The sequence below is a fragment of the Eurytemora carolleeae genome, unplaced genomic scaffold, assembly GCF_000591075.1.
Source record: "Eurytemora carolleeae unplaced genomic scaffold, Eaff_2.0 scaffold211, whole genome shotgun sequence".
In the NCBI taxonomy this organism is placed as follows: domain Eukaryota; kingdom Metazoa; phylum Arthropoda; class Copepoda; order Calanoida; family Temoridae; genus Eurytemora; species Eurytemora carolleeae.
Genome location: NW_019396150.1, coordinates 23,788 through 40,074, shown reverse-complemented (window position 1 = coordinate 40,074; position 16,287 = coordinate 23,788). Strand labels below are relative to the sequence as shown.

Sequence of the window (16,287 nt, the reverse complement as noted above, 5' to 3'; positions counted from 1 at the left end):
AAGTTTTAGCCTTCTAAAGAGAATACTTCATTACACAAGATGTACTATGACGGAGAGCAGACCTAACGATCTTGCACTTATGGCTCACTTCTGAGAAAATTATTGAAATGTTTGTGCAAGCAAATCCAAGAAAATTGAAGCTTAAAAGAGTTTATGAATATGTAGATGGAGTAAAATTCTATCTACAAATTTCAGAAGAAATTTCGTTTATTAGTGAAAATATGATTTTTTAATGATGCTGTGATTATTGATTTAGTTAGCTGTGATGGAGTTAAGTGATAAATTTATAAATTTATAAAGTTAAAAAGTTAAAGTTAGTTTTTCGAGCAAAGGAATAAATTTTAGTATAAATTTTAGACTCTATAAGGTTAGTAACACCCAAAAATGTAGTCTTTTTGGTGTATTTTTATGGTTTTAATTGACTTTTTGAACAAAACAATTCCAGGGGGGGGCAAAAAACAGCCAGGGGGGGGCAAAAAAATTTTTTTCGCGCTTCGCGCGAAATCTTGCCCCCCCCTGGCTAAAATCCTGTGTACGCGCCTGTATACCACCTTGTATATATCCCAAAATATACATATGTTTACAGGCATAGATACAGCGGATGTATAATTGAGAAACATATGTCTCAGGTTTAAAATATTCAAGTCATTTAGGAAATATACTAGACCCGGAGCATACCTTGTAAACAGGAAGGTTCTGTAGACAATCTAACAAGGTTTGGATTGAAAACTTCCATCCCATTCTCTCCATCATCATTCTCCTCCTCATCCTCATCGTATGTTTGATCTCCGGTAGTTCCATATAGTTCCTGGAGTATCTCGTCTGCCATAGATCTCGGAGACAAGGATGCATCCCGCCAAGATCCGGGAGATCCTATATTTCCGTAGATTTCGGACAAGATTTCGTCCGCGAAATTGGTCGAAACTACTTTAAACTTTCCGAGTCCTAACTCGTCATCACTTGAGCTCCGTGATCGTTCACAATCCTCCTCCAGGGTTGGGAGAGAGCAGTAGATCTCCTCGTTGGAGTCTGCTGCAAGATCGTCTTCGCTCTCCTCTATTATAACATCCTCAAGCTGAAGAGCAACCTTTCGTAGAGGTTTACGTCGTTGATATTTCCTATACCGAATCTCTGCAGCGGTTAGTCGGGATTTCATGGAAACTAGATCCGCGAACACATCGGGTTCATCCTCTACCTCTTCTCCGGTAGTGTTTTCCGGTGGGAGAGATTCTGGATCAGTTGAACCCGCCTCCTCACTTTGTAGATTTTTATCTCCTTGGTTCGAATTTGGAATTTCAACACTCCGGGCAGGATTGGAAATGGGTTTAGATTCCGGTTCTGGGTCCTCATCCTCACAAGAGAGAGCGGAGAGAGAATGTTTAACCGTGTCCTGATTACTAGTTCTCTCCGTTCTTCCATTCTTTAATTCATTAGTGGGGGTCGAATGACCGTGACTCAGATTTGAATTATTTTTGGTTTGTTTTCTAGGTTTGTTTTCCATCTGGGTTTGATCCCAGTATGTATCCCATTCATCAGCCTTTAGTCGAGTCCGTCGGATGTAATCATATGGATCCCTAGGACCTGGAGAAGGGCGCCTGTTCCTGAACTCGTAGGTAGGACGAGACTCCGGAGAAGGACTCAGAGACATCGGCAGCTTTGGTCTGTTTGTATTTCGTAGAGCTTGAGAGGAAAACCCGGAAAAACGTTCCAGGTTACATTTTCTGCACCTGGAGCCAGGTCTACTCCTAACAGAATCTTTGCCAGACTCCAGACACCTGCAGTAGAACCTGGAGTTAACAGGATGAGGAGGAGAAGGTGTTGAGATATATTCAACTGGAAACCCATAAACCCCCGGGTCCCAACCACCATATACATACTGATAATTTACACCATGTGGGCCCCGTACAGTTCTATATCCGGGATTATATCCCGGATACACAGGATATATCGGAGCCGGAAGAATCTCTCTTCTTGGCTCCGGATCCCTGACTGTGACAGCTGCAATCTTATCCAGGGTTCGGCTGATTTTCTCCGCAAAACTTCGTTTCCTCTGTTCCTGAAAAAAAAATATTTTAGATTTTGATTCTAAATATCTTCGTTCTGAGTTGAGGAACTAGATTAAAGGCTGGAAATGGATTTATTCAATAATTCATTCAAACTTTTAAAATAATTCAGAGAAGATCAAATAAAAGTTTAAAATTCTGAAAGCTTCCAACGATAATCTTAAATTGAATAACAGACTTTACTGCACTTTTAATACTACTTTCACTTCAGGGTTTTTGTTTCAGTACTTTGAGACAAATAAATGTGAATAAATGTTAAAGAATGATAGTAAGCTAAAAATCTATTAACGATAAACGTCCTGCTAGAGTTTAAAAGAGAGTTAACACCAATTCTGGTTTTTATTACAAGTTTTCTATGAACAAACAAGATTGGCAAAATGCTAAGTTTGACACACCCGTTCTAACCCTTAAACCAAGCTGTAAATAACGTCATCTTCAAAGTGCATTGTACCAGATAGAATATGACATCATTGAAAGACAGTTTGTCAACAATCATCAACCAAAATATCAGGATCACGTTACATACAGTCGTCATGGTTATATCATTACACTGAAGATATCTTTAGAATTCAATTTTGATTTCTACCAAGGTTCTAATCAGCATGGATACACGTAAGCATATAAACAAGAAGAAGCTGTCAATTTCACAAGCTTCTCTTTAGTAACTAGTAAACTTGTTATTTTAAAAACCTTGTTATAAATTGAAACTTTAATAAAAAGTCGTCTTCTTTGTATTCATTAAAACACCGACCATTATCGTAAAAAAGTGTACGGAGCAGTTGACCAGAACATTTAGTTTTTAAAATTCATAATAATGTAATAAACATTAAAACTTTATTTATACTTACAATCATATTGTCTGGTTTATTTGCGCTCCATTTTAGAATCTTATACGTACTTGGTACCCTGGCTACCAAAAATATAGTTTAAGCACTAGTTTTCTCCACTTGACTTACTCAAGCATCATGACTTTAAGCTTCTGAAGGAATATTTTCTAAGATTTCACTATTTTCTCTCGTTTAAATACAACATTTTACTCTAGGACTATTTTCCTATATTGAGATGAATTTGTCTACCGTTTAACTATACGAATAAATCACCAATGTATTGTAATTGTATAAATACGCATCCTCGGCTCCTGGACTGGAGCTCACTGCGTCATGTTTCCATCTCTAAGTTCAACATCTGACTGTCGACTGAAGTATAAATGTACTCAGTACTCGCCGTGCATACGCGCGTCGTGCTACCTTAGTGCCCTGGTTTCACTCTCACTATACATACAGGTATCTACCATATTATAGACCAGGGTATCAGTATATCCAGCTGTAGTACACAGGTATCTACCATATTATAGACCAGGATATCAGGATATCTATCCAGCTATTGTACAGGTATCTACCATATTATAGACCAGGATATCAGGATATCTATCCAACAGGTATCTACCATATTATAGACCAGGATATCAGGATATCTATCCAGCTATGGTACAGGTATCTACCATATTATAGACCAGGATATTAGGATATCTGTCCAGATATAGTACAGGTATTTACCATATTATAGACCAGGATATTAGGATATCTATCCAGCTATGGTACAGGTATCTACCATATTATAGACCAGGATATCAGGATATTTATCCAGCTATGGTACAGGTATCTACCATATTATATACCAGGATATCAGGATATCTGTCCAGATATAGTACAGGTATCTACCATATTATAGACCAGAATATCAGGATATCTATCCAGCTATGGTACAGGTATCTACCATATTATAGACCAGAATATCAGGATATCTATCCAGCTATGGTACAGGTATCTGCCATATTATAGATCAGGATATCAGGATATCTATCCAGCTATGGTACAGGTATTTACCATATTATAGACCAGAATATCAAGATATCTATCCAGATTTAGAACAGGTATCTACCATATTATAGACCAGGATATCAGGATATCTATCCAGCTATGGTACAGGTATCTACCATATTATAGACCAGGATATCAGGATATCTATCCAGCTTTAGTACAGGTATCTACCATATTATAGACCAGAATATCAGGATATCTATCCAGCTATGGTACAGATATCACCATATTATAGACCAGAATATCAGGATATCTATTCAGATATAGAACAGGTATCTACCATATTATAGACCAGAATATAAGGATATCTATCCAGATATAGAACAGGTATCTATCATATTATAGACCAGAATATCAGGATATCTAGATCCAGCTATTGAACAGGTATCTACCATATTATAGACCAGAATATAAGGATATATTTAAAGGAAAAAAGCAGAAGAAACACATCACACATGAATTATTATGATAACATGATAACAATAGGATGTAAATGGATACAAAACTAAAAAAAATCCAAATTTTGGAATTTAAAAAATGCCATTGATAGGATACTAGAAAAATATAGGATGAATTGTTTGATACAAACTCCCTTAGTAGGATTTACACTGGGACAAAAGTCTGCAAACATAACATGATCTTATAAAATGATTTCTATATCAAGAATGATTCAGTATAATTCATAGTATCAGCTGCTGTTTTGTAATGTTCTCATTATTCCAATTATCATATCCATGTAGTTGTAATATATTTGCAATGTCATTATTCAACCCCAATTATGACCATTCTTCTTCTCCTATCCTCCTCCTTTTCTTCTCCTATCTTCCTCCTTTTCTTCTCTTCTTCTCCTATCCTCCTCCTTTTCTTCTCTTCTTCTCCTATCCTCCTACTGTTCTTCTCTTCTTCTCCTATACTCATCCTTTTCTTCTCTTCTTCTCCTTTTCTTCTCCTTTTCTTCTCTTCTTCTCCTATACTCCTCCTTTTCGTCTCTTCTTCTCCTATACCCCTCCTGTTCTTCTCTTCTTCTCCTATACTCCTCCTTTTCTTCTCTTCTTCTCCTATACTCCTCCTTTTCTTCTCTTCTTCTCCTTTTCTCCTCCTTTTCTTCTCTTCTTCTCCTATCCTCCTCCTTTTCTTCTCTTCTTCTCCTATACTCCTCCTGTTCTTCTCTTCTTCTCCTATACTCCTCCTTTTCGTCTCTTCTTCTCATATCCTCCTCCTTTTCTTCCCTTCTCCTCCTATACTCCTTCTTATCTTATTTTTTTTCCTATCCTTCTCCTTTTCTTCCCATTTCCTCCTATACTTTTTCTTATCTTCCCTGTCCTCCTATACTTCTTCTTATCTTCCCTTTCCTCCTATACTCCTTCTTATCTTATCTTCTTTTCCTATCCTCCTCCTTTTCTTCTCTTCTTCTCCTATCCTCAACCTTTTCTTCCCTTTTCCTCCTATCTTCCTACTTTTCTTCTTTTCTTTTCCTTTCCTCCTATCCTCTCCTTATCTTCTCCTCTTCTTCTCATATCCTTCTCCTTTTCTTCTCTTCTTCTCATATCCTCCTCCTTCTCTTCTCTTCTTCTCCTATCCTTTTCTTCTCTTCTTCTCATATCGACCACCTTCTCTTCTCTTCTTCTCCTATCCTCCTATCCTCTCCTCCTTTTCTTCTCTTCTTCTCCTATCCTTCTCCTTTTCTTCTCTTCTTCTCATATCCTCCACCTTCTCTTCTCTTCTTCTTCTATCCTTCTTTTCTTCTATAAAATACGTATACGCTCATTTAGACTTGACACAATATATTTAATCAGCCACGCTTCACCGACTCACCTTAGTACAGATAGAAAATTAAGAAGTTGAACCCCCCCCCCCCCTTGGTAGCATATCATTCCAAACACTAGAGAGATTCAATTCATTCAATGATGTGTCACTAATTGATTGATAATCGGTTCCATTGCTAGATTTGTTCCCTTAATCGGTCTCCAGGCTCCTGAATAATTTCAGGCTTTCATCTTAACATTTGTTACGTTAACATGATGAAACATCCTCTACCTTTATCCTTCAGAGCATTCATAAACTGGTGATTTCAACCTTGGACTTAACATGGGAAAATATACCTAGTAAGACAGGGGAAGTATCCTCTAGTTGACAGGGTAAATATTCTCCAGCAAGACAGGGGAAATATCCCTAGTAAGACAGGGGAAATATCCTCTAGTAAGACAGGGGAAATATCCTCTTAGCAAGATAGGGGAAATATCGTCTAGTTGACAGAGGATATATTCTCCCGCAAGACAGGGGAAATATCTCTAGAAAGACAGGGGAAATATCTCTAACAAGACTTGGGATATATCTCTAGTATGACAGGGGAAATATCTCTAACAAGACTTGGGATATATCTCTAGTATGACCTGGAAATATCTCTAACAAGACAGGGGAAATATCTCTAGAAAGACAGGGGAAATATCTCTAACAAGACTTGGGATATATCTCTAGTATGACAGGGGAAATATCTCTAACAAGAAAGGGGAAATACCCCTAGTAAAACAGGGGAAATATCCTGTGGCAAGACAGGAAAATATCCTTTAAGAAAACTTGAATTGAAGGTGGGGGGAGGGATGACAAGAGTCAAATGTATTAATGTGAGAAGGTTTTTACCTTTCATTGATTTTCTTGGCATTTTAATAAAGATATATTCTTGAAAAAAATAATTATGAGAAAATTGAACAACACGGAGACGATCGATGATGGCCGCGATATGGGGTTGGGAGGGGTGTTGATGGTTATGGGTTGTGTTTGGGAGGGGTGTTGATGGTTGTGGGGGGGATAAGGGTTATTAGACGTTCAGAAATACTTATTTGGATAGTTCATCAAATATTTCCAAGTTTCACAGCCAGGATGGATTTAGTTTAGGGAAAGTGAAACTCCTTTGATTGAAAATACTATTTCTAAACGACAGGGATAGAATAATAGGGGACAAAGGTGACACAGTTTGAGAAATTAATATTTTCCCCGGATATTACTCATTTGTTAAAATTGGTGTTGTTTGGACTTTCACAATACTATGAAAGATAAGATTAATTTAACCTTCTCTTCTCCACCCCCCCCCATATCCCAGTTAGGATTTATATATCATTTGTCGAATTCACTTGACATTGGAAACCATTGTAAGAATATATAATCAATGTTTATCTAGTGTCGATTCAATACTTCGTGAAGAATTCTATAATCTTGGAGAATAATCTAGCTAGCTATACATCTATATACCTCTCTAACTCTCTATACATCTATATACCTCTCTGCCTCTCTATACATCTATATACCTATCTACCTCTCTATACATCTATATACCTCTCTACCTCTCTATACAATATACCTCTCTAACTCTCTATACATATATATACATCTCTACCTCTCTATACATCTATATACCTCTCTACCTCTCTATGCATCTATATACCTCTCTACCTCTCTAAACATCTATATACCTCTCTACCTCTCTAAACATCTATATACCTCTCTCCCTCTTTATACATCTATAAACCTCTCTATACATCTATATACCTCTCTACCTCTTTATACAACTATAAACCTCTCTACCTCTTTATACATATATAAACCTCTTTACCTCTCTTTACATATATAAACCTCTCTACCTCTTTATACATATATAAACCTCTTCACCTCTCTTTACATATATAAACCTCTCTACCTCTTTATACATATATAAACCTCTCTGTTCCTCTCTTTACATATATAAACCTCTCTACCTCTCTATACATCTATATACCTCTCTACCTCTCTATACATCTATATACCTTTCTACCTCTCTATACATCTATATACCTCTCTCCCTCTTTATACATCTATAAACCTCTCTATACATCTATATACCTCTCTACCTCTTTATACAACTATAAACCTCTCTACCTCTTTATACATATATAAACCTCTTCTAAACATCTATAAACCTCTCTACCTCGCTGTAAATCTATATACCTCTCTACCTCTCTATACATCTATATACCTCTCTACCTCTCTATACATCTATATACCTCTCTAACTCTCTATACATATATATACATCTCTACCTCTCTATACATCTATATACCTCTCTACCTCTCTATGCATCTATATACCTCTCTACCTCTCTAAACATCTATATACCTCTCTACCTCTCTAAACATCTATATACCTCTCTCCCTCTTTATACATCTATAAACCTCTCTATACATCTATATACCTCTCTACCTCTTTATACAACTATAAACCTCTCTACCTCTTTATACATATATAAACCTCTTTACCTCTCTTTACATATATAAACCTCTCTACCTCTTTATACATATATAAACCTCTTCACCTCTCTTTACATATATAAACCTCTCTACCTCTTTATACATATATAAACCTCTCTGTTCCTCTCTTTACATATATAAACCTCTCTACCTCTTTATACATATATAAACCTCTCTGTTCCTCTCTTCAATATTCAAATTTATGCAACGTTACTGGGTACGACGTTGTAACCTCGTAGCTCCTCTAATTTTGATTTTACATACAAGCATTATAGGAAAACTAATTTGTTCGTTTGCATATTTATACTCTCTACCTCTCTGTAAACCTCTCTACAATCACCTTAGCCCTCTACCTCTCTATCCTTCTACAACCTGGGAAACCTCTCCCTAATCTCTTAAACTATCTCCCTACTTTAGATTAAAACTTTAAATCGTCAATTTTCTATCATAAGTTTCAAAGTCAGAAGGTAAACATAACAGAAGGACAAAATTAAGACAATGAAACAAAAAGAATCCTTCCATACTTTTTAGTTTCAAGTTCTAGATTAGGCTCTTTGTACTCTTTTCTCCCCCCTATGTTCCTAATCCGTGATCCGCTAATCCGGGTTGGGTTACTGTCAACTTATGATCTCACGACCCAGAGCTAACCTTCCAACCCTTCACGTGTTTTATCAATCCTTTGTTTATTATGGGTTTAGTTAGTTTAGAAAACAAATGCTCTGAATTTTAAAATTACAAATTTTATAATGGAATTATTCAAACATGAATTTTTTTGCATTATTTTTGACATTTTGTCCGAAAAAGATTTTGAACTTTTTACGATTCAATTTTTAAAAATATTTATGCCTCTTTTACTACAAGAAAATGGAAAAAAATAACAAAATACAAAACCCCTCCTCCCCTCCTCCCCCCCCTGGCCTTCTGACTATTATTGGGTTTGAGTTTAGTATGAAATTATCTGTATATATATAGTGTAATAACGGGAGTCAGGATAATGGTTCAATTTCTAATTTTGAATCCACGTCACGCAACCCGGAGACACGTAGACATGAACTTATCCCGTGTTCTCAAATCAGACTCATTTCTCTTTATCATATTTCAGCCCTAAAAGCATGTAAGAAAAAAATTAGTTCTTCGTCATAAACTGGTGATTTCAGGAAGGTTGATAAATATGAATTGAGTTTTTGTCACAAACTTTGATTTTCTAACTCCTATATCTTTGCAATCTGTTTGTGTAAACCTTTGATATTTCAAGATTACTTTATTCCAACTTTTGCACCCTTTTAAAAGTTATGATTGTAATAGTTAAAATAATTTAATACTGTTTCTAAAAAACAGGATTGTTGGAAACATGAAACTTTTACGAATATGTTCAGGCGTTCAGCAAATCAGTTTTTCAGGTTTAAAAAGTGGTTGGAAAAAAATCATAATATCTTCTTTTTTATAAGCAATAAAACAATTGTTTATTTAAAGTTCAGTTTAAACTTTATCAACCAGAAATTGAATAAAACAATTTTGTTCTTCTTTCTTTAAATGGCCGAAACATTTTAACGAAAGATGTCAAGAATAATATTGTTTATGATAGCTCTTTGATCACAGACCCACAATAAATAATACTTTCAGTCCGTCTTTACAGCAAAGTCTTTGATGAAAACATGATCCGTGCGATTAGAGCGCGCATAATATATTTCTGCACAACTGGGATCACAAGAGACTTTAAACTTACAAATTTTAAGCCTTAATTTTGCATCAATGACGGGGGTATTTTGCAACAAAAAGATCATATTTGAAAAATTAATCAAACTTCATTAAAGACTTCAGACCGTAACTCCTTCTTAGGTTGGCGGTTTCTTTTATCTTTTACAAGTTAGATTACTTTACAACTTTCTTATTTTTACTGCAATCTTGTAGTAGTGGAAATAATCTTCATTATGATGTCTTTTTATTTCTATTTTATCTTCCAAACAATCTCAAACCAATAGAAATTTTCTTGCCCCATCAATTTTATCCCTTTCTCCGTCAAACCTTGTAAACCTTCCACCATCCTCCAGTCCATCCTAACTCATATGTTCCACCATCCTCCAATCCATCCTAGTTTATATGTTCCACCATCCTCCTATCCATCCTAACTCATATGTTCCACCATCCTCCAGTCCATCCTAACTCATATGTTCCACCATCCTCCAATCCATCCTAGTTTATATGTTCCACCATCCTCCAATCCATCCTAACTCATATGTTCCACCATCCTCCAATCCATCCTAGCTCATCCGTCTTACATCCACCTGTCCATCCATCCTAGCTCATCCGTCCTACATCCACCTGTACATCCTAGCTCATCCGTCCCACCATCCTCCTCTCCATCCTAGCTCATCCGTCCTACATCCACCTGTACATCCTAGCTCATCCGTCCCACCATCCTCCTCTCCATCCTAGCTCATCCGTCCTACATCCACCTGTCCATCCTAGCTCATCCGTCCCACCATCCTCCTCTCCATCCTAGCTCATCCGTCCTACATCCACCTGCCCATCCTAGCTCATCCGTTCCACCATCCTCCTCTCCATCCTAGCTCATCTGTCCTACATCCACCTGTCCATCCTAGCTCATCCGTCCCACCATCCTCCTCTCCATCCTAGCTCATCCACCCCACCATCTGCTCCGCAAATATCTCTGTAACCAAAACATAATAACATCTGACGGTGTCAGGGTTTGGAAAACCATGCAACATTCCTGGTCATGATAGATTTAAGATTTGATATATTTACTGTTCTAAATTCATTCTTTAAATTCCTTTTTTGGTGTTTCTTTTTACTGAAATATATATAATTCTTATGTTCAAAAAATATTTATATCCTCAATTTCGGTATCCAGAAAAACCTAGTTTTAAGATAAAAATCAAATCCGGGTCTTAAAAGATATATTTATCATAGTATATATATGTGCAACAAGCGCACCAAGACCATGAGCAGAGGCCGAATTTAAAGAATTGGAGCCGCGGCTCGAATATGGTTGGTTACACTTAAAAATGTATTCAATGTTTTAATATTTAGGCCGGCGCTCAAATGAAACCAGTTTTGGCGGATTTGTGACGCGGCTCAAATTCATTAAATTCGGACTCAGAAGTTGCAGACCTTTTGTGCTGTGAATGCGTAATCAATTATTGATCTCCATCTAATTCAGATCTTAGGATTAATTAAATTCCTCTTCAATATCCCGTGATGTTCATACCCTGCGGTAATAACTTTAATTGAGGAATCAAGCATTGATCCACAAATCTAAAAATGCCCAAATTAAGAATCGAGATTAAGCGTTCAAGATTAACAATGTGCACACAAAGGTTGAGATCTCAGGTGTCATTTTCCCATTTTTTAAATGAGAATTCGATAATTAAAAGGGTATTAAATAACAATACGTTTTTACGTGCATTTAAGAAAATTGTAAACAGTATATGGGACGGAGTCTACAACATACTGTGCTGTGTGGATAATCTTTATTTATATTTATTAATCAATCAATCAATCCATCTATCTATCTATCTATATATCTAAGTCTGAAAAGAGCTATTTTTTATCATCAATATTTGTGTTCATGTTCTATCCGTTATTCTTTATTTTCTGAACATGTAAGCCGTCATAGAATCTAATGTTTATTCTAATATTAATATATAAATCTAAATACATTGTAATGAAAATAAACTTGTATGGAATGGTAATAACTAGAGCTTTAAAGGTTATTTGTAGTTTAATTGTTATTCAGGGCAACACCTTTTTTGGGTAGATATGTGTTTTATAGCTAAAGGGATTGGACTCGACACTGATTTTAAATTCGCAAAACAAAAACACATTTTTACTTTTTTTGAGCAATTAACTGGATTTAGCATGAACCGAATAATGATTTAACAGAGTATTGGACTTTTAAAACATATTTGAGTGTTAGAACACTCTGGGCCGTAGGAAATTTTAGTTAGAACAGGACCTGCCCAGTTTGTACCGGCCTGCCAGATAACAGCGTGTACTGACCCGATCCTATGGTAGCCATATTCTGTACAGTATGTCTCCCTACCCAGACTAACATACGACAGGGGTCAATTTTCTTGGCATAGTCCCGCCGGAGGGCTAACTATGACAACTCCCAGGGCGCGTTCAGACATTTTTCAATGCCCGGCCTAATCCTAGGCCTATTTGACCGACCCCACTGGCTTAGTCCACCGTGAGAAGGGAGAGTAAGCCTCTATTCAAAGATGTCAATGCCCGATCCAACGGTACCTTGAAAGCTTTGTCTGATCATGTGTGAATTAGATTTCAATTATTTTGTTTATTCAAAGTTTTAATTTCCATTGCGGTTTCTCCGCAAAAATGACTTGCGCATTACTTACTTTTAAGAAGGAATGGAGGAATTATCAGAACTAAACACTTTTAGTGGCAGAAAGATGGCGTTCCACATTTTTCAAAATCGGGCTTTACTATCTTTGCATAGAGACTAATTTAAAATTACGCTTATAGTCCTTTTAATTGCAAAAACTGGTTTATATATAATGTATATTTTCAAACAAGTGAGCCATCCCTTGAAAACCATCCAAACCTTCCAAACTCTCTCTCTCCTCTAATTTGAAGAAAAATTTCGTGATTATTATCAGTATATAGTGGGGATCCACAGTTATATTTGTCGAGGGTTGAATCTCTGGTCTAAATACCATCTGTCCTGGTTCAATCTAATCTTCTTCATTTTCTTCCAATATATACGGGCAACAATTCTAAATGGATCATATTTGGCTAGATGTTGTTTCTTCTCCTTCTCACATATTTTCTCTTAATTCTTTATTTTTTTCCGTTGTTCTTTCTGTTTTTTTCTTTCTTCTTGTTTTCCGGACCGTTCGCCTTTCTTTTTCTTTCTTTACATCTTCCTTCCTTCCCTCCTCTCTCTCTCCTTCCTCATATTTACTTGGTCCTACCCCTCCCAATAATTGTTAAGAAAGTTAAACTAGATACGAGCTAGGTTTAGAATGATGAATTTTCTCCTGAACTAGACCGAGCTCAGTATCCACACAATTAACTCAGGCTCAATCCAATATTTCAGAGTTGTCAAGATCAATAGAGATATCGATATAGTTGAACACAAATTAAAACCACAAACCGATACAAAATCACAAGCCAGGTATATACTCCTAATATACAAAACAAGCCACATGTTGCCTCGGTCTGGTCATATTACGGTATCAAGTCATTACAAGCAAATTTTTCCGGATTAGACCTGAAATATGGAAATAACAATATAATCCTGATATTCATGATTTACAGGATTCTAATTTACAGTTTGGATTTTTTCTTCATCTCTTCCTACTAACAGTTTAAACAGACTTAAAGAAAACTGGTCTTCTAGTTAGTAACTTGATTATCAAGTAGTTTCCAGTTAATCACATAGATCCAGGCTGCTACGAAAAGTTACATAGATTTTCAAGAGTAGGTCAACTTTAAAGTGTCGCAACGCCTTGGTATTCGATTTTATGCACACTAACTCTCTCATAATTTTTATATTTCTAGAAATGTACTTCTCGAAGCACTAGTAAAATCTTAATTTTTAGCTTTAGTTTGTATAGAAGTAATTGGTTAACTTCTCTCGGTTATTGCGCAAGAGCTTGCAACTTTTAGATGACTATGAATTATCTATAGTTCCTAATTCCAACTTACAGTACAGCATGTGCAGTAGATCCATTCTGATTCAATACTTTAAAGGGACAGAGTCCGAATTTAATGAATTTGAGCCGCGTCTCAAATCCGCCAAAAACCGGTTTCAATTGAGCGTCGAATTGAACCTTTAAACATTGAATACAATTTTAAGAGGAGCCAACCATTTGAGCGGGGTCTCAAATTTAAGCCGCGGCTCAAATTTTTTGAATTCGGCCTCTGTAATCGTAATTTCATGCAAAGATGGTAATGTTCGATTCACAACAGTACCCAAAGATAAATTGATATTAATGTTTTAAATTTTTACAACTGATTGTTTTTATTGCAATTTCACTGCAAAAGTGACTTGCGCTTTACTACTGCAGAACAATCTATCGCCATTGTCAGAATTTAAAAGTTTTAAACCTAGAAAATCGACAATATGTTCGACAATATGTTCGACAATATGTTCGACAATATGTTCGACAATATGATCAGATAAAGGTTCTAAGAGTACCGTTGTGAATCGGGCATTGCCATCTTTGCATAAAGGGTCACTTGAAATTACGTTAATAGTCTCTTTAAAACCTAATAATTGCTGAAATATGATGAGGTTTCGTTAAAATAGGCAGTTCCTTGAGTACTTCCATCAAATTATATTTAGAGGCTACTGCAGCACGAAAACGGGTGTTTTTATGATGAAACGTAAAAAAAGTAAATAATATTTCTAATTGAGTGCCGAAGAGAAATACAAAAATGTTTGCATGGATAGACTACTATAGATAATTTAATAATGAAATATATGAAATTATATTACAGATTTGCTTCGTAAAAATATAGAACAAGAAAAATGTTGGACAATTTTTCCTCTTTCTCCTCTCCCAACCATCTGATATAAGGAATGTGTGTGTAGTGACTGTAGATCTGTATCTAACAATTCTGTTTGAAGAAATTCAATCCTCTACTATTCTGTCCTAGATACAGGTGAATCATGATAAAAATATATTGATTGATAGATGATAGAAAAAAGGTTGACATGACTAGGCTTATAACAGCTATCTTAAAAGGTTTTTATGATCAAGAATGAATGTGATATTAATATTTTTAATTTTGAAAATTAATTAAATGCAATTGTGGGTTTTCTATAGAAGTAACTTGCAGATTTCTGCCACAGAAATTGTTTAACACTTTTCAAGCAAAATAACGACGATATCTTCCATATTATTGATCAGAGGAAGGTATAAAGTGAACCAATGTGAATTTCGCATACCCCTTTTTAAATTAAGTCACTTAGAATGGCGTCTAAAATCCCTTTAAGCTATTTTTTCCTTATCAATTGTAACGTTTAATTGATAAAACCTGAGATAAGAACTTTTGAATAAATTAATCCATTGCCTGGAGTTGACTTTAGCTTGTTCCATTTAAAAGTCCTCAGCTTAGACCCTTGTTTGTGTCTTGTATATTAACGTATATCCTCATACAACCCTGCTTCAGTTGGTTTCCATAAATCATGAAATTCTAAAGAAACTGAACCGTAGCCTGGCATCCAACCTGGGGAAGAAAGAAAAATGAATCCAGAAATGCGGGAATAGAGCAAAAAATACGCAAGTTTGAAAAATGGTTGACATGTTGAAAGAGGATGAGGTGGGGGGAGAAAAAGTAATGGTACTGGGAAGTTAAGGGTAAGGGTTGGGGGGGGGGGGGGGGGGGTGAGGAGGGGTCCAAGGAAGCCAGAGGTCAAGGTTGGAGAAATAAATAAATGAGTAATGGATTGCTTCCGGAGATTTTCTAAGGTTAAGAGTTCCTAACCTAAGTTCCAGACACATTATTTGTTAAAATTTACATCCTTCATTTCTTCATAAAATTCATGTAATTCGTAGTCATACAACTTTAATTTCATAACAGGAGATTTGTCTTCTTTTTTTCCTCATCCTCCTTTACTTTTCTTCTTCTTCATTCTATTTCACCTTTCTTCCTTTCAATTCATATATTTAAATTTTCTCATTCATTTATAAAAACGCGACAATAATTATTAACTTTTTCTATGTTTTTTTTTTAAATCAAAAAGTATGATTTAAATTGTAACCCCTCTTACATCGATTCTCATCTCCTCTGCTCCCAGCAAATCGTGAAATGAGACACTTCAATGAGAATATAATGAAGGATGAAATGCTTGTGGTTTATTGTTGAGCCGCGGGCTTGAAGCAGAAATTAAACCGAAAAATTGGAAAAATCTCCAGAAATGTGAACCTACACAAATATCTAAATGATCCTGGAAAAGAATGAGAATCCAGTGAGCCCGATTAAAGAGCATGTTTCATCAGTAAACCTAAATACCGAAAACCTTGAGAACTCTGAGAAATCAAGAAAACCCGGATAAGGAAGGAGAAACTAGAGAAT

At 35.9% G+C, this 16,287-nt stretch overlaps 1 protein-coding gene across 4 annotated transcripts in view; it reads right to left on the bottom strand.

The window, feature by feature from the left end:
* The window catches only part of LOC111696520 (uncharacterized), a 65,220-nt gene that overhangs the window by 32,834 nt on the left and 16,099 nt on the right, over nucleotides 1-16,287 (bottom strand). For 3 of the 4 annotated variants that reach the window (XM_023466133.1, XM_023466134.1, XM_023466132.1), the window contains exon 2: nucleotides 679-2,056. In XM_023466133.1, coding sequence (XP_023321901.1) covers nucleotides 679-2,056 — 1,378 coding nt within the window. Of the gene's footprint in view, nucleotides 1-678; nucleotides 2,057-2,911; nucleotides 3,272-16,287 lie in introns of those variants that run through there. The other variant, XM_023466135.1, reaches the window with a different exon arrangement.